Source organism: Lampris incognitus, chromosome 6 (genome assembly GCF_029633865.1).
Source record: "Lampris incognitus isolate fLamInc1 chromosome 6, fLamInc1.hap2, whole genome shotgun sequence".
In the NCBI taxonomy this organism is placed as follows: Eukaryota; Metazoa; Chordata; class Actinopteri; order Lampriformes; family Lampridae; genus Lampris; species Lampris incognitus.
The window spans coordinates 34,844,600-34,869,686 of record NC_079216.1 but is presented as its reverse complement, the minus strand read 5'-3'; the positions used below and the strand labels follow the sequence as shown (position 1 = coordinate 34,869,686).

Sequence of the window (25,087 nt, the reverse complement as noted above, 5' to 3'; positions counted from 1 at the left end):
GTGTGTGTGTGTATCATCAAGGGCTGGTGATTAGGAGTGATAGGCACTTATCAGTCACATTGGACTCCTGCACATGACTGGGTGTTGGGACTACAGCAGAGGATATTCTCTTCATTGATATGCAGCCAAAGACTTGAACTAATTAATCTGTAGCCTATCTGCTAAAAACACACTTGATGAGTCTGTGGAGATATTTTGCTTGCTTCCTGCCTTAAAGAAGATCGTAAGGCTTTAAAATTGGGTGAATATTTTAGCTGGGGACTCCTCCGTGGTCACTGATAAAGACAAACATATCTCTCTCCAAGACTGAGGAGTTTGTTTCCAAAACGTTATATAGAGATTTTTTTTCTCAGCACAAAGACTATTCCAGTATTTTGCATGCAAAATGAAAGTCAGTAGGAGCAAGATGGAATACATATGCATGAATGAGAAGGATGACAGCAGAACGAAGGTGTACGAGTTTAAATACTTGGGGTCAACTGTTCAAAGTAACGGGGAGTGCAGAAGAGAGGTGAAGAAGAGAGAGCAGGCAGGGTGGAGTGGGTGGAGAAGAGTGTCCGGAGTGATTTGCGACAGAAGGGTACCAGCAAGAGTTAAAGGGAAGGTTTACAAGATGGTTGTGAGACCAGCTATGTTATATGGTTTGGAGACGGTGGCACTGATGAAAAGACAAGAGCTGGAGGTGGCAGAATTGAAGATGCTAAGATTTTCACTGGGAGTGATGAAGGACAGGATTAGGAACGAGTATATATTACAGGGACAGCTCAGGTTGGACGGTTTGGAGACAAAGCAAGAGAGGCAAGATTGAGATGACTTGGACGTGTGTGGAGGAGAGATGCTGGGTATATTGGGAGAGGGATGCTGAAGATGGAGCTGCCAGGGAAGAGGAAAAGAGGAAGGCCAAAGAGGAGGTTTATGGATGTGGTGAGGGAGGACATGCAGGTGGTTGGTGTGACAGAGGAAGATACAGAGGACAGGAAGAGATGGAAAAGGATGATCCACTGTGGCGACCCAACGGGAGTAGAAAGTGGCGACCCCCGAAGAAGGAGAAGAACAAGGAGAAGGAGAAGAAGAAGGAGAAGAATATATGTGGCAATGCATTGCATTTGCAAAATTATGTGCCATACAGAGATTTCTCAGCACACACAAAGACTATTCCAGTATTTTGCATGCAAATAAGAGATCCTATTTCAACTTAAATAACGGAGACCTCTTTTGGAAACAAACCTTTCTCGTATGTAAATATTCTACCATCATTCAGCTACTTGACAAAAGTCTGTATGGCAAACATGTGGAGCAGCGGTCTCTTTTCTAACCAGAAAGCAGAGGTAATACCCCTTATGTGGCCGGTTGCTTTTCACCCACATGCAAGCACAGTGCTCTCCATTGGGTTATCCAAACCTGCCGTGGGACAATCACCTGCCCTGCCCGGTTAGAAATAAATAAAGAAATAAAACTGGTGAGGAAAACGCTCCGAGAAGCCCGGGACGGGGAGAGATGCACCGGGCTCCTCTCGATGCACCGGGCTCCTTACGCTACTTCCGGGGTCTCTGTGGATGTCCAGCTGCGACTACGGAGCTGTGTCACATCTCCTGTTGGGGACACCTTAAAACACCCACACCTTTACAGGCAAGCCCTCGTTTTCTGACGTTTGTTTTCTTCATAAAGAGAGGGACCGAAAAGGACACAACTGAGTTCAATTTAAAAAAAAAAAACATCAACCCGCTCGCCTTGACAGACAGGTACGTGAGACCACGTTAGTCTGAAATACAAGCCGACAGCAGGAGTAATTGAAAATACCTTCAGGCCAAACCGAAACTGGGATGCTCCGATAGAATAAAAATCTACCGGAGCAAAGAAAAAAATAAGGCTTGGCTTAGGGCTGTTTGTAAAGGCACACTGTAAAATAGCATGGAATAGATCAACCAATGTGGGAAACTTGGCAACCCTCAAAGGTAAGTGTGCAAAGCCACACGACCGATTCTCACAACTCTGCCTTTTGATACATTACAACGCACATCCATCTTTAACTTCAGAGGTGTGAAGTGTTCAACAAAGCGTCCTTCTCAAGTGTGACAGGGAATTGGAGGGTATCCAAAAAACATGTTCTCATTCCCTCAACTAAAAAAAAAAGAGTCTGAATACAAATAGTTCTTTTTTCTTTTTTCCTTCTTTTCATGTACTCACCTACAAGATATGGTCAGCTCAACTTTAGTGGCGGGTATGGCCGCGGTGAACGGGTCGAAATCCCCAACACACGCCATGTTCATCCTCTCCGTTTACCGGCGAGATCCCGCTTCCATCCGTACCCGCTCAGGAAGTCTGGAGCTCGAGGAGGGAACGTTGGCGGTTGCGGCGGCGGCACGAGACTGGAGTCCGCCGCGGCGCGCGTCTCGCACACTCGGAATGCCTCTCTTCGCGCGCTGTGACACGCCGTGTGAGTGACGGGGGGGAGGGCGGGAAATAAACGTGTGTGTGTGTGTGTGTGTGATTACATTATGGCATGCGTCCTGTGAAATAAATAGGTGGACTTGGTCACGGAGTGTGACTATAGGAGGGTTATGAACCAGAGCTCATTAAGACTGTAGCCATGGATAAAGCATGTTTGATGCTCAAGTGAATGCCCGGATCGCTTAACCTCTTCATCAGCAAGCCCCCCCCCTTCATTAAGGCATCTGCAGTTCATTTCAGACCGGACGGGTGGGACATAGTTGATAGATTAGTAATTTCATGCCTGTGGTCGCCCGCAATACGGTTGCTTGGATTTGGACAGCAGTGAAAGTGACGGACCCAAACCGAGTGACAAGGACCACCTGAGCACATCCCACAATGAACAGATGACTTTTTCTTTTTTTGTGGGCCGTCAACGAACCCCAGAGCTAAAATAGGAATACCCGCGTCAATTTCCATTAGACCGAGGCCAGAGATTAGCGGGCCAACACCTGGATGGTTTTCTGAATAAAGACGCCGTCAAAGATCGACTGCCGTAATAGGACTTAAATTGATTTATTGGCGTGTCTTTGGGAGCTCAACTTTTAAAACGATTTAAACCAAAAGTGACGCTTTATCGCAGTGTTATGTGGCAAGTAAGTGAAAAGCATCGCTGACTACCTTGTATGCTGTACGGAAGTTGTCGTTCACGCTGCGGAAACGGCAGCATCTTACATGGCTCTGGCCCGTGCCCCCTTTATTTGATAACTGTTTCAAGTCACCTGTGTGATTTGTGAATTGCACATTGCTCTGAAAAGTTTTTTTAAGAGTTAATAATGCTGCCATCTTGCGGTCACAACCGGTCATAGCATGACCTCTCGATACCATTGAGGATTACTTCCTTTTCCTCAAGTATGATCTGCCTCACGAAAAGTGGCTTCATATACCGGGGGGGGGGGGATGCGGACAGGAATGCGTTACAATAAAAAAAATTAAGCAAAACAAACAAACAAACAAACAAACATGAATTTCCCTTTTGAAACGAATAACACCTGTGTCCAAAAGCTTGAGATCTTTAAATAGACCTACAGAGTAGGAATACTAGCTATTTTATGAAGTTTTTTTTTTAAACACTAAACATTGTTGCATGTTTTACATTTTTAACATAGGTGGCCTGAAAGCTAATGGAGCCCCTCGCCCTGACACGTTCTACAAATTATACAGCACCATTGTGCAGAGAGATAAGTTAAAATTTGCATGGCATTACCATTTCAGATCAAGAAAGATTCACCAGATTGAAGAATTCACTATTCTGAGAGGCCAACATGGACCTCTGAGATTTCTGGGAGAGTTACCAGCCTAAATCCCCAGAACATCCAAACTGAATGGTGCCCAAGGCTGTGGTATCCACTCCCACCCTCCTTCCCACTGGCACCCGAGACAGGTTGCTAGGATACACTGTACGTGCTCCCTATCTTAAAAGCACAGTAAAACAATCAAATAACACTGTGTATGGGTAAATCTCAGATAGGCCAAAGATCACACATCACTAGTTTTTGACAGATGGCATTTATTCTAACCAGGCATCTGACATTAGAATTGCTACAGCCATTTTGGAATGGCTACTAAAATTCTGGAGGGGAGCGGCCAGGATATGTCAAATAATTGTAGCTTATCAAACAAAAAACAACAAGAAGTAGGCCACTAACATAACCTGCAACCTCACTGTGGGAAAAGGCTCCTTTCAGAGCATTACACTGCTCATTAAGCCGTCCTCCTGCTGATTCACGTCCTCCCGGTCCTTGTGTGACTGTGTCCAGGTTGCTGGTCCAACAAAACTAACATTAAGTCTGATTTGATTTTGGATACATTGTTTACATACAGTAGATATGTACTTGGATAACACCTACAGCTGCTGCTCCACAGAACATTCAAAAAGCCACATCAAATCTTGACAAAATATGCCAGTTTAAGGAGGAGAGACCATCATCAATTCACACGAGAGGTCCTAAAAGGACCAGAACTGGGAGACATCAGTGTACATGGTTAGACTTGCAGTTCAGACAGTTTAAAGGCCTCTCCTGTCAAAAAGATACATACATATACATACATACAGTGCATCGCTACGGTGCAAAGTGGGCTTCACCAACACGAGAAGCCCTCATAGGGGTAAGAAGGTGAGTACACAACTTAGCAGCAAGGATTAGATCGAAGCTCAGTGGCCAGGGTCTGCCGAGGGGTGTGAAGAATGGACAGACATAGTAGCTACAAACGATGGCACATGGACAAGAAGTGTGTATATCCTCAAACACTGAGCCTGCACATATGAGTCTGCAGGGAGTAGGTTACTGGAAAAGACTAGTAGTGTAGGTTTTTACAAGTGCCTAAGATTGAGTGGTATCATTAGTGTACTCTTACTACAACTACAGTGGAGGATAGTACAGACAAGTTTCACAAATTTGGTCGCTGATCTCAAGCAGCTGTAGATAAAATGACGAGGAAACGGAGAGGGAGAGAGGGAGAGAGAGTTAAGGGGAACGGTGATTTGTCTTTCTCAAATAAAGCCACTTTTGTTATTTGGGGGGAAGGAGAGGAGGGAGACATTGGCTCTGCTTGCAGTGCAGTAAAACGATTCCATTCTCACAGAACCAGAGCGACGGGTTGTGAAGGCCAGCTACCAACAACCCATCTCTGCCAAACAGTTTCCTCTCTGCCTTCTCTCATTCTCTTTCTCCACCATATGGTCACTGACACACTAGTGCCATTCCTTTGCCTGCACAGCAGTTAATATAAATTATAAATTGTGGAACGACAAACACCTTGTGTGTGTGTGTGTGTGTGTGTGTTGGCCCTGTCCAATTCTAATAAAGGGACTTTTGAGTGGATGCACATGTTTGTGACCTTAGATGGACTCATGTCGTAGGATGATCTGAAGCCCAAATGCTTTTTTTGCCAAGAAAAAAGAAGGTGGTTTATTTTGCAAGAACTTATAGATGGATAATAAAGCCCCATGGGGCAGACTGGACAACTCTTCCTTAGGACTGAATCAAGTCTGTATAAGCGCAATATAGCTTTCGCTGAGATAACAAATTTCCTTTTTCCCCTCATTTCTTGTGGACTTCACTGTTGTGGTCACATTTGTATGTGTGTGTGTGTGTTTGTGTGAGTTGGTTGTTGTCAGGTGGGTGTTGGGCTTTAGAAGGCTGGAGTCAAAGTGCAGGGCAGCGGCATCACAGGCTGCTTTAAGTGTCCTTCCATGGTTGAGACCAGCAGGGGGCGCAGCGTTCAGTTACTAGCCACCTCATCTACATTGTCAGCGGTCTCTAAGGTGCTGTCCAGTCCACCGCGTGCACGCCAGATCTTCACTGTCCGGTCACTAGAACACAGGTAAAGAAAACAGTCATTTTCAAAGCCAGCAGGTTATGATATAATGACCAAGGTGTAGAGACATCGGCCTCCAGAATTAACAACATGTTTTCCTTCAGGGTCAATTCAAGCGCACTGATAATGAAATCTGCCGGTCATGCCGAGAGACAGAGAGACAAAAGTGTATGTGTTGCAGTGACTTACTCAGAGGCGGTGAACAGATGGCTGCTGTTGGTGGAGATGCTGTTGATGGGGCTCTCGTGGCCTTTTAGTTCCCCCAAGGTCCCAAGAGTGTCCGTGTGCCACAGCTTGAGGACCCCTCCCCTGCAGCCACTCAGCAGGGCTGGAGAACCAGGGACCACGCCCAGAGCACACACCCAATCACGGTGAGCATTGGGCACTTGCTGCAAGACAGAAGGTTTGAAAATTAGGACGCTAGTGTATATCTCTCTCTCTCACACACACACACACACACACACACACACACACGAAACTCATTTGAAGAGGTCCTAAAGCTAATTGTTTTCTTCCATGTTCATGGAGGAGCCAGCATAAAACAATCTCACCCAGCATTTTAACTCCTGTCTTTGTCTTCAGGGTTGTGCCGTTTTCAAAAGTTTTTTTTTCTTCCCTTTATAGGTGCCTTACTGCATGAAATACCTGCACATGTGTTTACACACAAACGCAAAGGAAGTGAATGGTAAAAATATTTGAGACACGGGACATGAGTGCAGCCATGCTACTATAAAGGGTGTCAAATGGTATTTAGGGTATTCTTGATATCCTTAATATCAAATAGTAACATCATGTACAAATTTGGCTACAATTATATCACTTAACAAAAACATCTAGATCTAACAACATCCAACAATTGGTGGGAAAAAAAATGAAGATGAGCTCTCTGTGTTTATTTGGTTAACTCTTCCCCTTTCTCAGCTGTGGACGTGCATCCAGATTATTTTGCCCCTCCTCAGGGTAGGATGGTACACCAGGATACACACAGGTGTGCACACAGTTATGTTGGGCTGCACCAAGTGAAGGAAGCAAAATGGATTTATATGTCCCAATAAAGGGACATTTCACTGATGGTTTTGTGCATGTGTAATCAGTACTGATAAAGTGCTCACTGAGTACAGTGTTCTCCTGCTCACAGAGTATTTTCCACAGCGCCTACATGTACCAGAATGCATTGTGCATAAGCCTCTGTATCGTCGTCCATGACATCCTCTGCGCTAGTGTTGTGGGACATCATTTCCACCATCGTTAGCTTAGCCGAGAGAACGAGGACATGTTTGTTGAACAGCATGTGTAGAACAGAGTATAGAAACCCTGCTAGGCTGTAGTTTTTCTGACCACCAAATGATGCCATGCCACGTCACTTGGCAGCCAGATAAAAAGCTTCACTGCTGGCCCAGAGATGCTGAAACAATCGGGAACAACTGCAGGTGTCTTTTTATGTGTCATCAGTGTCGCTGATAGAGATAACGTTAAAAATCAGTGAATTTTCCCTTTAACAATAAGGTAAGTCAACAGTTTTATTCTGCCTAGTTGGACAAGTTACTTTTTTTTCCTCCAAATATTTTGACCTGATGAAGAGCCACGTGGAATCAAAACGTTGTCCTATTAAACTTTTGTGGTTTAGAGTAAGTGTGCAGGCGTTATCCCCTTTTTTTGTCACTGATGATGTTCTTACAGCCTTGCATTTATGTGACGTGCCTAGAAATGACTTTCCTTCAACTAACTGGACAAGTTATTCACTGATTGACATTTTTAAGACATTTAAGCATTGTGCACGAGTTCAAATCCCCAAATATTGGGAGCATCAGGGAATATGGTTTGAATTTCCTGTATAACCCTGAATATTACCTCCAGAGAATTGTTTACATTTGCCCTCAGATTAATGTAAACCACTGTAAGAGATAAGCGGGGGAAATTGTCGGGGCAAACATGAAGGGACGTCTTGCAGGTAAACCCCCTCTGGACAGACTGTATGACAGCTGGGGGAAGGTACGTTGATATCAAGAGCAGTTTGATGGGGAAGAGACTTGACAGTGGAGAGGTTGTCCTTTTGTAGAAATTGCTCTCTGCAATGCTGGATTCTAGTTGATTTAGTGTGGAGAAGCTCTTAATAGCCATGCACCAAGGGAAATGGCACTAACAACACAAACCGGCAAATCAAGTCCATCATCGCTCTACAAGTCTGACAGAATGTTCAACACACCAATATATTCATCAATCCACAACATTACTGCAACAGCAGATTAAGGACTTAATTTTAACATTAAGAAAACAATATACCCTTTACAACAGTACAGAGAAAATCATCACTTCTGGAGCATTTGCCCACCCTCAAAAACAAACAAACAAACAAACAAACAAACAAGCTCACTCACTCACTAACTATCCAGTACCTGCAGCAGGTCTTTACGATCCAGGTCCCATTTCTTGATGCCATTGTCTCTGGAGCCGCTGAAAAAGATGTCCCCCTGGACCACCAGAGACTCAATGCCATCGTAATGGGGAGGCTCAAAGTTGTGTGTGGGACTGATGCTACCCAGAGAGCCTTCAGTCACATCGAAGAGCTGTAACAGCCGAAACACCACACGTTTACTGTGCAACTTGAACACTTTTCCACACATAGAAACATGAAGCAATAGACGTTTGATAAGATTTCATCCTGAGGACCCCACATGGCTCAATCTTTGTTCTTAATGTTTTCAATATCGAGTTCAACAATTCTCTACATTGTACATGGAGAGGTAGAAGGGAAATCTACAATAAGAATACCAATTCTCACACACTTTCTCTGGTGGAGTTAATGTAGTTCTAGTTTTTTTTTAATCTAGTGTATTAAATTATGTTGATATTAAACTGTTCCTCTCTTTACTAAATGACCCACTGAAATCCCCTTAAGGACCCCGGGTTTTCTTTTTTTTTCAACCCATCTTTGAGAGCCACTTTTGCCGGAAGCCCAAAGCATGACTTCTGTTACAGCAGAAAATCATCTTATTGTCAGTATGTTTAAGGCGGTGGGATCAATACTAATTAAACTAAGGCAGTGGCTCATAACTCGTCCTCATACATTCCTATGTTTCCCTAATTAGATGGTCTGATACCAGGACAAATGGTATGCTAACAGTCCTGAGGATCAGGACTGAAGGCCACTGTGCTCAGACCATCTTTGCATAACGGCGCCTTCTATGATTTATCTGATTATTGTGTGTATTCACTAAGCTCAATTATGAATGCTTTAATATCATATTAAGTCATATTTTATGTCAAATGTTTTGTATGGTGCCTTTTTAGCAAAGGCTAACTTGAAAAAGACATTAATGTGAATGTAGCTACCCTGGTTAGATGAACGTTTAATAAGGAGATCAAACAGTAGCTACTAGATACAGACCTTGATGTAGTGGTCCTTGGACCCTGTGATTACCAGGTCTTGGTTGTTTCCTGTTTGGTCCACTGTCAGACACATGACAGGCCCAAGGTGACCGGTGAGCTTACCCGTGGATGCAAACCTAACGGAGACCAATGAATATTCTTTGGGATCATGGTGTATGCCTAAGATGTCTATGAAATCACATTCCACATAAGGTCATGTGTTAAGAATTCAAAATATGTGAATTATTGCAATTTCTTCCCAATTATTTCCCCCCAGAATATTTGTCTGGATTCGAGTAAATTGCCTGAGCATACCGTCGCAGGTCCCAGACCCTGACTGAGTTTCCGGCAGCAGCATACAGGACTGAGCCGTTGGGGTTGAGAGCTATCTGGTTGATCTGGTTCTCTCCTGCCGGAATGGTGACTGTCCGGTTGGTGGTGGATGCACAGATGTCCCCCACGTTCACCTGACCAGAGGACCTGCAAATAAATGGATTCAGTCTTGATAAAGATGTAAAAACAACAAAGGGCCCAGAGGAGAAACAAATGTCCAAAACTGGAAGCTGAGGAATGACACATCTTGCGCTTTTGTATGTGTTTAAGTGGGGGAGTACTGCTGGCGTCGTGTGTGGCTGCCGCTTCTCCTTCTCGTAGCCCCCCTTCCCATCCACCCCTGTATGTTTGTGCTATGTTTATCTGTTGTCTTGTTTTACCGCCGTTTATTGTAAAATGACTTTGAGAGTTAGAAAAGCGCTATATATGTTTAATTTTTATAATTATTATAAAGCACTTGAACCATGACATATTTTTATCATAAAGGGCTGTACTACAGCTTAATATTTCACTATTGGCCCTTTTTTTTCCCCTCTGGGCTTTTTTTTTCTGGGGGGGGCTTTCCTCCCCCCTTTTCTCCCCAATTGTATCCGGCCAATTACTCCACTCTTCCGAGCCGTCCCGGTCGCTGCTCCAACCCCTCTGCCGATCCGGGGAGGGCTGCAGACTACCGCATGCCTCCTCCAATACATGTGGAGTCACCAGCTGCTTCTTTTCACCTGACAGTGAGGAGTTTCGCCAGGGGGATGTAGCACATGGGAGGATCATGCTATTCCCCCCCCTCCCAAACAGGTGCTCCGACCGACCAGAGGGGGCACTAGTGCAGCGACCAGGACACGTACCTACATCTGGCTTCCCATCCACAGACACAGCCAATTGTGTCTGCAGGGACGCCTGACCAAGCTGGGGATAACACGAGGATTTGAACCGGAGGTGAGGAGCAGCATCTTGAAGTCAAGGATGGCACAACGGTGGGAACTTTCCAATGAATATTATCAAATAAGACATGTGAGTGCACCCCCCCCCCCCCCCCCGGGTGGACACAGAGCCTCGATGGTGGGATGCCGGTCAAACACTCACGTCAGCGTGCGGATGCACTTGGCCGAGTCGCGGATGTCCCAGACCTTGATGTAGGAGGTGGAGACGGTGAAGACCAGGCTGGAACTGTAACGTACCGACACTACATTGTTGGGGTGACCTGCCAGGGACATTATCTCCTGGCCTGTCACCAGGTTCCACACCTTACAGGTTCGGTCTGAGGGGAGGACATACATCACCAGAATCACAATCTGCTCTTATTAGCCTGTTGGATTGAAAAATTTCAATTATGCAGCTGTGGGAAATTTGGGACAAAACATGACAATATCTTTGAAAGTTTTATCATCTATAACTTTCCCCCCCTTTTTTTCTCCCCAATTGTACCCGGCCAATTACCCTACTTTTCCGAGCCGTCCTGGTTGCTGCTCCACCCCCTCTGTCGGTCCGAGGAAGGCTAGAGACTATCACATGCCTCCTCCGATACATGTGGCGTTGCCAGCCGCTTCTTTTCACCTGACAGTGAAGAGTTTCGCCAGGGGGACGTAATGCGTGGGAGGATCATGCTATTCCCCTCTGTTCCCCCTCTCCCCTGAACAGGCGCCCCGACTGACCAGAGAAGGCGCTAGTGCAGCGACCAGGACACATACCCACATCCGGCTTCCCACCCACAGACACGGCCAGTTGTGTCTGTAGGGACGCCCGACCAAGCCAGGGATAACACGGGGATTTGAACCGGAGATCCCTATGTTGGTAGGCAACAGAATAGACTGCCACGCTACCCAGACGCCCATTAAGATTTATTTCTAATCATAAATTGCTGCCTCCTCGCTATTGGAACTTCAGTACATAAAGTGAAGACTTTATGTACTGAAAATTATTGATCCATCTTTCATGTTTAATCAGCTCATGTATTGCACCAAGCCACGTATGGCATTATATTGACATATCATCCATCCATCTATTATCTGAACCTGCATAGCAGCATATCCAAGTGTACAAAATGACCGTTGTTATACCAAAATGTCTGGAGAGAGAGAGAAATTGGCCATTGGCACAAACCATAAGGAGAGAGTGAGGAAGGGAAAAGAAGCAGGAAAACAGAAAATGGAGAGAAGGGTAGAGGAGGTGAAAGGAAGATATGAGGGAGAGGAGAGAAGATGGACTGCAGAATGACACAGAGGGAAGAATGGAGGGAAGGATGGATAAAAGAAAGGACAGATGAAGGAAAGGCTGAAGAACTGAGGCACAGAAATGGAAGGAGAGAAAAAATTAAAGGATGGACACAGTGAAGGGAATAAAGAGGAGAGAAACAAAGGAAAAAGGGAAGTAAGGAAGGAAGAGAGAAGGTAAGATGGAACAGTTCAGCCTGACCTTTGGAGCCAGTGAAGAGAAGGTCATCAGTACAGTCCACACACAGCACAGCTTTGTTGTGGCCCTCAGCCACATGGACACAATGCAACGTGGCTGAACGGCTGCTCTTAGAGGATGGGACTGGGTTTATGATGCCCCTGTGTAGTGGGGACACACACAAACACACACATGCATGCACCGTCAATAGGTACAGACAAACAATGACATCACTGAATAATAACATAACTGAATGAGTGAACTAACAATACAGAATTAAATCACACACAAAACCAGTCATGCCAAAAACCAGAACATGCAACCCAGTTGGCTAGTTAGCATCGTGCTGCAAATCAAAGAAGAGAAAAATTGTAAGAGGTGACACCAATGATCTAACAAGAATTATAATGATGTGAACAGAACCACCCATGTACCTTCAGCTCTGAGGGCCCCCCCACCACCACCACACACACACACACACACACACACGCTCACACGCTCACACACACACACACACACATATATATCTGAAGATTGTTGTGTTGTAGTGTTGTTATTTTACATTAAGTACACTGAGAGAAAGGTGAACTTCAATTTCGTTATCCTCTCATTTTTGTCATGGAAAAAAGGTCATTGATGAAAATTTTTCCAGGGAGGAAAAACTACCACATCTCCTCCGAGACACGTGGAGTCGCCAGCCACTTATTTTTACCCGACAGTGAGATGTTTTGCCAAGGGGACAGCGCGTGGGAGGATCACGCTATTCCCCCCAGTTTCCCCTCCCCCCTGAACAGGCACCTTGACTGACCAGAGGAGGCGCTAGAGCAGCGACCAGGACGCATAACCACATCTGGCTTCCCACCCACAGACATGGCCAATTGTGTCAGTAGAGATGCCCGACCAAGCCAGAGGTAACACGGGGATTCAAAGCGGCGAACCCCGTGTTGGTAAGCAACGGAATAGACACTTTGCTACCCGGACACCCCCCACATTGACCAGACTTATGAATGCACACACACACACACACACACACACACACACACCCATCAGACAGTGAGACGGCCACTTGAAACCAGTGGCAATGGATCATCAAGGAATCCATTAAAAGCATCCTGACCAGTCAGCTGGTCGTGTCTACTGGCTGGCAGCATTAACAAGCAAATCTCTACAGCTATCAGTGGACCTGTCACAAGAAACTCCCCAGAGATTAGGATGGGAGAATCTTGATAATAGACACAGTAATGATTAGTGAACAAGACGCCCATGTCTAGAGAGAATAAACAGACAGTGCATCATTTCAGCAAAAAGGCTGTATGACCCTGAGCAAGACGACGGTGTCCTTTTTTTTTTTGGGTGGTGGTATTGTTTATTTCCAATTAGCAATTCATCTTTTAGTGCGATCATCAATGCTTAACAGCATCCCCTGGAATAAGGAGGGATTGTCATTGCATAAATTTAGCGGGGCAGCAAATCAGGATCACACCTGTGATCCTTCAGTTAAAGTATGGTTGTTCTAGCTGCCGACACTCTCTGATGGGGGAAAAGATGCTTTAAAGGGCCTTGGTGGTGAGCAGGGCTGTCCACACCCAGTGAGCACAACTTCCTGATTCTCCCTCACTGTTAAACACCAAGCGGCATGTGGTTGAAAGAGACAGTTAGCGTTATATATACTTATGTAGATGGAAGAAGGATGGGTAAACAGAGGAAAGGTGGAGACACTCATCTGTCTTGCAGCAGAAGAGAGTGGCTGGTATTAGTCAGCTGAATGTCCAGATGGCTATTGGACTTAGTTGTATTTCCTGGTTTGACTATCACCTATTCTATTCTCTTTCTAGAACATCCCTTTACCCCTCTTTCTTTCCAAAGGTGAGTATATTATTCATTACTTGACTATAAAAGTGCAGATAGTTGAACATGGGTTCTTGCATGAATGTTTTTAAGTGCATGGTATATAAGCATAGAATGTACAGGGTATGCATAATTAATTTGGTGTTAAGCATTAACACAGCACAATATCTTACAGTATCTTTTCACAGGGTAACATAGGTTAACACACTGAGCTATTATAGTTTATGATATGAGATTACAGAACTCCTTGTATTTGTAACAGATTCTCACTGACACGAGGAATTACTTAAAAATTAAATCTTCCTACAACTCAATGTTACTGCTACTGTAACTGGTAAAGCCATGTCACAATCCACAGTCATGTTAGAAATTCTCTTGTTGTCTTACACCCAAAGGGATTTTTTTCCCCTTCCTTTCTCATAATTTGTAAAATCAAAGCATCAGTCACTACTTAACAAGCTGCCAGAACCCATGGTAGATTATGGAGTGCAATGTGCCCCCCTGCACGTCGACCTTAGTTTCATCAAATCTAATCTGACGCTGCCAGGCTAGTGCCAATCTTACTTATCTGTGGTCCTTACTTATCCTGCAGAACATATGCAGTGCGTCCCAGATACCCTGTCAGACGGCTAAGCGCCTTGCTGTGGCTACAGGGACAGGCAGCGGGGAAGGAGGAGGGAGAAGGCAGGATGGTTATGGGGCTCCTGCTGGCCATGCTGCGGAGGTCTGCAGCAGGTCTGCTCCACACCTGTCTAGCTGCTCACACGCTACTGTAGCACTGTGGCAATGCTGCATGAGGAAAGTAGACCGGCATTTGCACGGATGGATGCACAAACATGTACACATCCATGCTGAAATCATCCCGTTCTCATTCATTCAATCAAACGTAGGGTTTGTAATGTGTAATATTGATTTAGCCTGCACAACAAAAAAAAAAGAAAGAAAAAAAGTAAAAGGAACAGTAGCTAACTAAGGGTACGTCCGAGTTTGTCCAAATCACATAAATTACAGAAGGGTAATAAAGCATCAGTACAAAAACTTTACGTGCCATTGCCAAATTTGCAGCAGAGAGATTGAGGAATTGAATAAGCAAGTTGAACACTGAATTTACATAAAACAAGGACATAGAGTGTCATAGATGCGAAGCACAACTGTGGTGGGATTTTGTTGTGAGCAGAATGATACAGGATCATTGTCTTAAGTTTGTTATTGGAAGCAGGTCTAGTATTGACTGCATATTCCCAGTTGAGCAGCCACTACTACTACCACTAGTACTACTTCCACTACTACTACTATTTTGGCTGCTCCCGTTAGGAGTCGCCACAGCAGATCATCCGTTTCCATCTCTTCCCGTCCTCTGCATCTTCCTCTGTCACGCCAGCCACCTGCAAGTCCCTCGCCACAGCCATAAACCTCCTCTTGTTGAGTAGTGAAATGTTACACCGAGTAGCTAATGTTACATATTATTTACATCATATTCTGATTGGATGCTTAACATCAACATTGTAAAATAGATGCTTTCGTATCGGCTCCACAGAGCTTGAGTTAGTGTGTCTGAATCATGTTTTTAGCTAGCAACCAAGAAAAGCAAGCTGACACATCAGAAAGACTTAAAAAAGCAGGTTAAAGGTGACAGAGCACATCTCTGTCGATGGCGTTTCTGTGAAATCCCAACTTGAATGAAATGGCATGGGAAATACCAAGTTATACGAGAGAGACGCTAAGATGGAATGTGGTGGGAATGCAGAGAAAACATAATTTGCCAATTTTCTTACCAATAAGGATTATATTGTAAAGTTATTTAAAACAGAAACAAACTGTAACATCTTACAATATGGACTCTGATGGTACAGCTAAACATGAGACTAAATGTCAGTTTGGGAGTGGGGGAGTTAGAAGAGAAGTTCATGAGCTGCTTCGCATCTCCAACTTACCAGATTGCCAGAAATTGAAAAAAAGAAATAATCTAACCACCACTATCATGGCTCAACAGAGAGGCAAAGTACCTAAGAAAGACAAGAACATTCAGCGTAGAACTTGACAGGTCAAAGGTTATCGCAAGCACACAGCACTTTTTTATTAAACTGACACCACATGATTTTCTGAGGCAGAAAACCAAGAGGGAAGGTATTAGTAGAGGCCGGGTAAAGTTATTTCACTTGCCGCTCTCCAGCCAGCCACAGTCGCAGAATTGAGCTCTTACTGTTTGATCTCCTTGACCTTTGCCCTGTCAGCCGCGGCTTGCCCCTTGTCATAGGTCTTCCTGCGAGAGAGTGGGGAGGGGTCTGGAACTCGCTTTTCTGCCCCCGATGGAGTTCTGGGGCCCAAACTGATCATTCAGTTTCGTACAATTAACCAGAAACACAAAAACAATACACAAAACAATAAAAATAACAAAAAGAGCAGCAACAACAAAAGGATGTGAAACCAAAAGGAAATAATGACAAATGAGGGGGTAGGCATGCAGTACACAGAAACACTGTTACCTGACACTTATCGTCCCAAAATGGCAGTTCTTCCTCGCCAAGATCATGTTTAATTACTGTGGCCATTGTGAAACATCAGCCCTAAACTACAGTCTCCTGATTCAAATCAATCTGCTGCCTAACTTTCTGATGGCACAGTGTCAGCTGAGGTTCTGGTGCACACAAGTCAAAAGTGCACTTACAGTGTAAGCATTGCCCTTCATAAGCGAATTAAAAGCCATTACAGGCATCAGGTCAGCATTGGAGCTTTTAGTTTGTTATAAAAATGAAAATTTTTTTACAACAAATGGAAGAATTAGCAGTCTATTACAGCAGTGGAAAGTCGTTAATGGATCGAATAAATCTTAATCATCACTTCCCTGTACATGCTTATACTCAGGGGGGATCTATCAGTTGCCATCGGGGACTTGGCATTTGACATAAGCAGGCTCAAGGACAACATCAGGCTAACTTAAATGGCAAAGAGGATGCATCTATAGTCACATGCAGGAAGCAAAGAGGAAGCAATTAGTGTGTTAGCAAGTTCTGGGGCCTGGACTTACATGCTGCCCATTTTAGAGGAAAAGCCAGGGGAGTGAGCAGTGTAGTCCCTGACTGATGAGCCTGATGAATCCAATTCTGCTCCCCCTTCAGGTGTTTCAGCCAGTGGCAGCAGTGGGCTAGAAAAGTCGGCATTGGGCGTGTCAGAGGCTGAGTCACTGTTAGCATAGAGTAACTCCATCTGAGTGGTGGTCCTCCTGCGAGCCTGGGTGGGAAGAAAAATGCAGAGAAATTAAAGCTGGGCTTGAAGTTAATAGAAAGAGAGCTCATGCAAAGAGAACTGACAAGACTCAAAGGAACATATTGGTGTTTTTGCATGGTTTAGCCCATTAAAAGCTGTTATATGGAATGTTATTCACATCAAAACTGCCATATTTGATACCTTCCCCCATTGGCATTTTTGTAGCAAGTTTTTCCAATGTGTTAGCGTTCTGTAATTGCTCATCTATAAACTGTTTTTCATTGGTGCATGCAGGGGCTGCCATTCCTGCCAAGTATTCAAATGTAATGGTGCAAGAAGAACGAGGAATTTGCTGAATGCGGAAAAGCAAATGATATGCGCTTCAATACAAAGCTAAACATTATCCAACGTTTAATTAGGTTCAATGGAGTGTTTGACATGGTTTGATGTATGGTTCAATATTACCATGTCGGATGACATTGCTGATCAGTCTTTCTCCAAAATACGCACGCTACTGTTGCATCATCTTCTCAATGTGCTCCTACTGCTGTAGTGCACAGCCAAGCAAACCATGTCGGTGTTACACCAAAATCTGTGACTGCTGAAAGATTGTGACCTGCATGTCAAAGTTTTCTGCGTATTTAGGATCACGTTCATTTTGAACAGAAAACTGGGTTTTGCGGTATGAAAATGAACGACTGTGTCCACCAGATGTCGCCAAATCCACTAAAACTGAAGGAATTAAGAATAACCGCTAGGAATGCCGCGTAACTTCACATTACTACCGACCATTTTCTAAAGCATAACTGCAGCATTTTAGATTTTTGGATGCATTTTTCCTACCTTCCCAGGAGCCGCTGGTTTACATTCATTTCAGAAGGGTATGGAAATCAACGTGTTGAGGCTTGAAGCTTGCTTGAGATAGGTACTCTATCACAGTAAAAATTCAGTCAACATAATTTTTCTGACAGTTATGCTACCAATGCGAGACAATGCAGTTGAAAGTAAAGATTGTTGTAAAAGTCTTCCAGGTGGTGGATTCCCGTTCACTCAAGACATCCAAGATTTAAGAGTCAACTCTTCAAAAGCATTGCAATCATGAGCCTTGTTGTCATAAACTCAAACTTGGTAAGATTTGCAATAATCAAATAAGGATGTTGTGATAAGGACAGTGTGAACTTAAACTGCATTGTCCTGTTACGGTAGTGTAACTTTGATAAAATAGATAAATAAATAAATACCATCATCAAGATTTTTACTTTGATGGATTGTGTGGTTTCAAGCAAGTTTTAAGTCTCTGCAAATTGATTTTCATACTATGCTGAAATTAATAGAAAGCAACGACTCCCAGGTAGGTTGGACAAACATGCAAAAATCTACAACTTTACGGTTGGATATGGTTGGGAGTTAGACTGAGTATACACCATTTGTAGTAGATGGTTTAAAACATGCAAAAACAGCAGTATGTCCCTTTAAAATACAAACAACATGGTAAATAGCAGCTGTACCTTATTCCGCGTTCTGGTGTCTCCGCAGAGTTTCATAAGGTCTGTGGTCAATGTGCTAGATTAAACAAAGTTTCATACATATGTATTAGCAACAATGCATACATTTGTAATACACTTGCATACAAGTACACAAGCATAAACACACCGCATTCACACAACTAATGTGGCTTTCCTTACTTTCCTTCAGCAGAAGGACTCTGGGCAGACTCATCACTGCTGCTGTCATCCCCATTTTCTGCAAAATCAGAATGGCACAAAATATAACATCCACCAACTATCCTCTTGACCAGTGAAGTAAGGCTACCTAATGACTTTCTAAACTGCTACCAGTCTCCCCGGAAGACAAAATACCCCACCCTCATCCAATTTCAGGAAAGGCTACACAAGCTCCTTTTTTAACAAATTTTTGTCACTGATAATGTGAATGGATGTTGGAAAAATGATACAAGGAAAGCAGATGAGGACGATGTCAGCGCAGCGCCATGCCCTTTTACAAATAAATAAATAAATAAATAAATAATTATGAAATGGAAAGACCTGGTCCTTGACTAGGGTTCAGTGGGGTCAGAGACTGAAAAGATTAAAGGTCACAGGTCAGACAGATCAGAGGGGAAGGGTTACAAAGAGATGTGGGGGGTGGTGGTGGTGAAGACTTCATATAGTATGAGACAATAAGGTGTAAGGAATCATTAGTCCGTTGCTCCCAGGGACACGGTTGACCTACAGGGCACGACAGAGACAAGACATCCATGTTCTACAGGTCCTGCAGAAGGGTCTGGGGTTAGCAAGGTGTGCTAAAGCATGGTGGCTGTAGCACATGGTGAGCTGTGGAGGAAGTTTGTCCAGTTGGACGGGGGTTGCTGACAGGGTGGTGGGAGGCCTGCTTGCATTGCACCTCATGCGCCTGTTCATGTTTTGAGTTAGTTTCAAAGTGGAGAGGGGGGGTACCATGCATTCAGAACACAGATGAATGTCTAATATGGATTCACTTACCTGCTGGCATGTTACCTAGCTCTGTAAAAAAATAAAATAAAATAAAGAAATCAAGGCAACATGGGGGAACAGAAAAGAGGCAACACATAAAATCAAAAACACATTCCCCCAAAAACTCTTAAAAAAACAAAAGGAAATTAAGTGAGAGTTTTACAACTACCAGAACTCAGCATCCTGCTGAACAGAGGCTGGCAAAAATATGCAAACTATATATAATATGTAAATTACTGCCTTTATTACCTATACAGTGTGACATCAGTTCCACAACCTCAAATACTAAACAGATTGGACTGACAGATGAGTTTGTGTCAGTTAAATCTGATTTTAATGATGGGTTTTGTAACTTTTAAGAGGATGCCAGGATCTATTCAGGAGCAGGCCACAGGCAAGAGATATTTAATGGGCCCAATCATGCAACTAACCAGCCACCCAGTCCAGGTTCTGGAAAGATACTCTCTTAATACAGGGAATAAATTTACATTTCATTATTTTTTTTTAAACTACTACTACTTTCGGCTTTTTTTCCCCTTTTTTTTTTAAACAATCTTCAAATATTCCCCCTTTCCAGCTGGAGAGTGTGGTGGCCTTAAAATATCTACATACTTAATACCAGTTTATGTTCAAAAACAAACTTCATCACAATTCCCAGTATTATACCAAGAGCAACTCCAGGAGGTGAGCTGGGTGAACGAGGGGTCATAGCCTGGTTTTGGGGTGCATCGCATTTGAGAAAATACATCTGGACCTCCGGTTCTACAGGGGGCAAATGGGCAGAGCGCTTTTACCTTGCAGGGCGTTCCCCAGCAGGGCGTCCAGTTCTGGGTTGAACTCAGCCTTCTCCTTCAACATGTGGAAGAGCAGCTGGTTCTGTGTGGCGCTGGTTATCTCTGTCTGCTTCAACCTGCCCTCCATCACCTTCACCTGCGACTCCTTCTGGGCCGCCTGCAAACCCTAAGGTTGAGACGGCAGCCATTAGAAGAAAATTACTTCTTCTTCTTCTTTCAGCTTGTGAGGGCACAGTACCAACTGTGGTACTGTGGTAAGGTCGTTGTTAACCAGGGCCTCAATCAATCCCATATGGAGTCTGGACTGATCCGATATGGTCTTGTCAATCCACATAATGATTTGGCAAAATTGTACACTGGATGCCCTCCCTGACACAACCACTAACCCTATGAATGGGGGCACAGGTAAAGCGCTGGATGCCACCCCAGTATTCATGGACTTGCGCTCATGCCTGTCGCAATAAAGAAGAAAACACTTTCCCAAAACAGCTGTGACACATCCTGCGTCAGCCGTCTCGGACAAACTCTCTAAGAACCGCATTTCCTTTCTGTTTGTCGATAGCCTGCGGCCTCACCTATAGGCGGCTGTAGTGTGAGACCTGGTGCTCTCATATTCACACACGTGATGGAGGGCATGTGTGGATATGAGGATATAAGGCAATGCTTGGTGTTTGTGATCCACAAGTTCAATGTCTGGTCATCATTTCCTGCTGGTTTGGTTGGCTTTGTTTAGTCTGTGAAACAAAGTATTTTGTGACAAATTTGGCTTTATGACAATAAACTTTGTGCTGGTTTGGCACTATATTTTCCATCCATCCATCCATTATCTAAACCACTTATGCTGCTATATTTTCTTGGTCAAAGTTTCATTGGTTCCCCACAGAGCAGAGAATTAACATGAATTCACTGATCAAAACAAAAAATTGTTGCTTTTGGGTACCAGACCAGTAAATATCACTTCACAAGTACTTAAGTTCACTTACAAGGGTGTACTTAAACAACAGGCCTGGATCTTGGGCCCCAAAGCTTAACTGTGTTTGGTGTCCCAAGATCCAGCCCTATTGTTTCAACAAGACAACATGACCAAGGGGCCAGATTGTCTAATGTTTTGTGCCAGCACAAACCCTCCCTTCAGCGTTAAAGATCTATTGTTGAGATTTACTGTTGGGATGTGACAGGCATTTTGCTCAAATGAGAGGAGAAAATTGATGGTTCAGACGTTTTTGTGTCTCAGCTTCATTGCATATGAATTTATATGAGTTGACCTTTTCAAAGAGCAAGATATTGGGAGGAAATTATGGAAACAAACCCCAAATGCAATTTATCAAGGCTGTTAGTAACGGCTACTTGTTTATCTTAAAGGATAATGGCAACTTGTTTACACCAGACGCTGATAAACATGGAGTATCTAGGCTTTTCTGTCTATCTTTAAAAATCTGAAATGATTAAAGATCTATTTTAGGGTGGGGGTGCCACATAACTGTTGTGTTACAGTAAAATATGTCTGTGTCCACTTGGCCCCTTCCCATTGAAACTTATGTGCAGCAGATATTGAGTTCTTAAAGATGACTCCTGAATAATAATTTTTTTCTTCTGTTTTCCCCCCCACATCTTAAACATATTTTTACATCCATGAAAATAACTAAAATAAAATATGCATTGATTTTTAATTTCAAAAATAAACTCTATTGCCTATGATCCCCAAAGCATCTGAGCTGATACCTTATTGATGGTCATGGACATAAAGTGATCCAGCAGGAAACGAGCTTCTGACAGGGTACAGGAGCTAATCACAGCAGAGACGTCGACCGTGTCACCCTCCTCCTGGAAATAAAGAGTATGAGGGGCTGATATGCCAATTTTTCTGCAAGAACACTATTAAAAGCCTGTGTCACCCAATAATTGCATTGCTTCAAAGTTACTAGCCACAGCACATGTTCCAGTGCATTAAGCATGATATGGTGATGTCTGATTGTTAACAATAAAAATCATTCTACTTATCAAATATGAAGGTGTGATTGATATTACCAGCAATAATTTAACATTTTTTACATCATGACAAAAAAAAAGTATCATCAAGTGGTATCATCAAGCACCATTATCGGTATCAGCACCAATATCAACAAATTCCAAATGTTAATGTCTGAAGTCAACAGCGGTCCACCTCACCTTGGCCTCCTCCATCTGCATAATGTTAGCCTGGCAGTCTGCTATGCTATCGTTGATGTAGTCAATGTTGGCTGCCAGTGCATCCACTTCCTCATTCAGAGGAAGCAATGCCTTCTCTGCTTCCGGCCCCTCCTTCGCCAGCCTGTCCCTCTTCCTTATGACTTTCTCCTTGCGCTTGGTCAGCTCCTCCCGTTGCTGTGGAAACAAGACAGAAGACAATTTCACTTAATCCGTTCCATTTGGATTTAGCAATGGATTGCATAGAAATTCACGTAGGCCATGATCCACTGAATATTTCGAAGCTAGCGCGTTTAGTTGTACGAAGATTAAGCTCTTTGGATGGCATGACATTAATATTATTGAGGGAGGTCTCTTATATGATTTTGCTCATGTATACTTCTAATTTTAAATAATTTAAAGGGGGAGCATAGTAATTCAGAAACAGCCTCGTGGAAATAAATCACAGCTAATATTTTCCCTTTACAAAATTCTGAGGTTAACAAGCTTGTTTGAAAACACAACAAAAAAGTAACATAATAATACAGGCTTGTCTTTTTATTGCAAAGGTTTTTGCCTTTTTTAAGCACTTTGTAATAATGTTTTGAAAAAATACTATATAAAAAGTGTATTATTACCTTATGTAATATAAACATATGTGCCAGACTGTGTTACTGTACCTCACCACCTGTCACAGGCCCTTGTAATCAACATGTCAGGTGCAGAGGGCAATGAATGTGTGAAACACCAGATGTTGATCTAGAGAGGATTAAAATAACTCTGGATATGAGATTTAAGTCAAACGCAGCAGGTATTTTCACTTGGAATATTTACTGGGACAGTCGAGAGAATTTCTTGGGCAAGGACTGGTGATATTTGCGTATCACTAGACCTTGCACCAATTGCCATAAACAACATGCCAGATAAACAGGCCAAAGCATAATCCAATACCTGTTGTTGATGTTGTATTTATCTATGGCAGTGTACCTACTGCATGTTATTTTGAACTTCTTAAACAAACTTTTTTTCCCAACTTATCAAGCTATGGAGGGTTTGCCGAGTACGCCTGTTCCTTCAGCATTAGCATGCATCTCACATACAGCTACCCTATGGAAGCTGCCCAGTAAGACCCCTTTTCAACAGTTAGCTAAAGAAGCTACACTACAGCAGTCTGCTAGCTAAATACCTTGCTCAGGGGCACATTGTGCAGCAGCTGAGAATGGAAGAGCATATATCTTTTGAGTTGCAGCAAGTTCAAGAATTTAATAGAAGTGTTTTCAAACACGAGCCTACTTCTCTAACCTGTAGACTCCCGCTCAGCAATATAGACTCACTAAAAACTGCTACTGTAAATCCCCAGGCACCCAAGCCGAGCTGTAAAAGCTCACCTTGAGCAGGCGGTTCATATCTGTCTCCATGTTGGAGATGGTCATCTTCTGCATGATGATGTCAGAGATCCGACGCTCCAGAGACTGCCATTTCCCCCGAGCCAATCTGGTGAAGTACACACCACCTGACCGTCTGTAGGAAGACCTGTATACACACATTCACAGTCAGTGAAGGTGTACTATTGACTGATTGAATGTTTAATTGACTAAAAATATAAAACAATAGTATGCATAATACAATCCAATATAATACATTAAAGCAGTGGTTCTCCAATTGGTCCTTGGGGACCATCTGGTTTTATATTCTGCCAGGTTGTTGAATTGAATACAATCACCTGTTTCAGATGTAAGAACATAACCTCCCTGATTGGAGGCTGGGATAATGGAACAACAGGTGAATGTAACAAACTACCTGGCAGAAGAGGAAATCAGCAGTACTGGTAGTACTTGAGGACCTGATTGAGAACCGCTGCATTACAGCAAAGCATCAGCAGCACAGAAGAGATAATTGTGGCTGAGCTGTGGAGTTAAAGATCATTGCCTTTGATTTATTCAACAGCAAAAAAAAAAAAAGGCATATGGGGGATGCATATGATGACACACACCAATGTAATGGGATGTCGAAACTCGCATATACTGCAGTGGAGAATTATGCTTAGAGTATGTGCAGTAAAACTCACCGAGTACCATTGGGTGCGGTGTTGCCCGAGGAGTATATGCGTCCTGAGGGGGGTCTGTAGGAGGAGTCCTGGATTTGTTCTGGCAGAATAACTTTCCTAATGACCTTCCCTGAGGTGGGCCTGACCTGCCTCCTCAGAGCAGTCACCTGGCATACACAGACACAAATGCACACACACGTGAAATGGAAGTGAAAAATTGTGTCCGAAGAGTGAAATGATATAACCTGGCTGTGTTCATTTAAAATGTCAAAAACGATAACTCAATATGCTAAGCAAGCTATCAGTCTAATCTGGTGGCTCACCTCCTCAGTCTTTCTCCTCAGAATCAGCTCTTGCTGCCTCTTCTGAGCCTCCAGTAATTTCAGTTGGTGCTGAGGAAAAAGCATTACAATTTTACCATTAGTTAGTGTGAAAGATTTAAGCAAACAGTTGTGTTTGATTTAGGCATAATTATGGTCAATAGAGTGAAGAGGATGGGGGGGGGCAGTCCTGTGGTTTAACCTCTTGTTTGCGCTGATCCTTCTTCAAACTGGCGATCTCTCTGTTCCTGCGAGACTCGTTCATCCTATTCTTTTCCTGCTGCTCCTTCATCTGCTTCATCAGCCGAACCTGGA

The 25,087-nt window shown here is 43.5% G+C and overlaps 2 protein-coding genes across 2 annotated transcripts in view; both read right to left on the bottom strand.

Moving 5' to 3' along the window:
* The window catches only part of LOC130113836 (copine-8-like), a 101,959-nt gene extending 99,689 nt beyond the window's left edge, over window positions 1–2,270 (bottom strand). Inside the window, exon 1 of the mRNA XM_056281500.1 lies at window positions 2,188–2,270. Coding sequence (XP_056137475.1) covers window positions 2,188–2,270 — 83 coding nt within the window. The remainder of the gene's footprint in view (window positions 1–2,187) is intronic.
* Window positions 2,271–5,614: 3,344 nt separating this feature from the next.
* Window positions 5,615–25,087, bottom strand: part of kif21a (kinesin family member 21A) — a 48,599-nt gene continuing 29,126 nt past the window's right edge. Inside the window, exons 17-35 of the mRNA XM_056282389.1 lie at window positions 24,975–25,082; window positions 24,776–24,844; window positions 24,474–24,619; window positions 23,794–23,938; window positions 22,409–22,603; window positions 21,962–22,063; window positions 20,240–20,405; window positions 19,455–19,475; window positions 18,639–18,696; window positions 18,462–18,516; window positions 16,775–16,977; window positions 15,950–16,075; window positions 11,923–12,059; window positions 10,594–10,768; window positions 9,496–9,660; window positions 9,200–9,317; window positions 8,208–8,378; window positions 6,001–6,200; window positions 5,615–5,806 (exon numbers count right to left, since the gene is read on the bottom strand). Coding sequence (XP_056138364.1) covers window positions 5,716–5,806; window positions 6,001–6,200; window positions 8,208–8,378; window positions 9,200–9,317; window positions 9,496–9,660; window positions 10,594–10,768; window positions 11,923–12,059; window positions 15,950–16,075; window positions 16,775–16,977; window positions 18,462–18,516; window positions 18,639–18,696; window positions 19,455–19,475; window positions 20,240–20,405; window positions 21,962–22,063; window positions 22,409–22,603; window positions 23,794–23,938; window positions 24,474–24,619; window positions 24,776–24,844; window positions 24,975–25,082 — 2,451 coding nt within the window. The 3' untranslated portion in view covers window positions 5,615–5,715. The remainder of the gene's footprint in view (window positions 5,807–6,000; window positions 6,201–8,207; window positions 8,379–9,199; window positions 9,318–9,495; window positions 9,661–10,593; window positions 10,769–11,922; window positions 12,060–15,949; window positions 16,076–16,774; window positions 16,978–18,461; window positions 18,517–18,638; window positions 18,697–19,454; window positions 19,476–20,239; window positions 20,406–21,961; window positions 22,064–22,408; window positions 22,604–23,793; window positions 23,939–24,473; window positions 24,620–24,775; window positions 24,845–24,974; window positions 25,083–25,087) is intronic.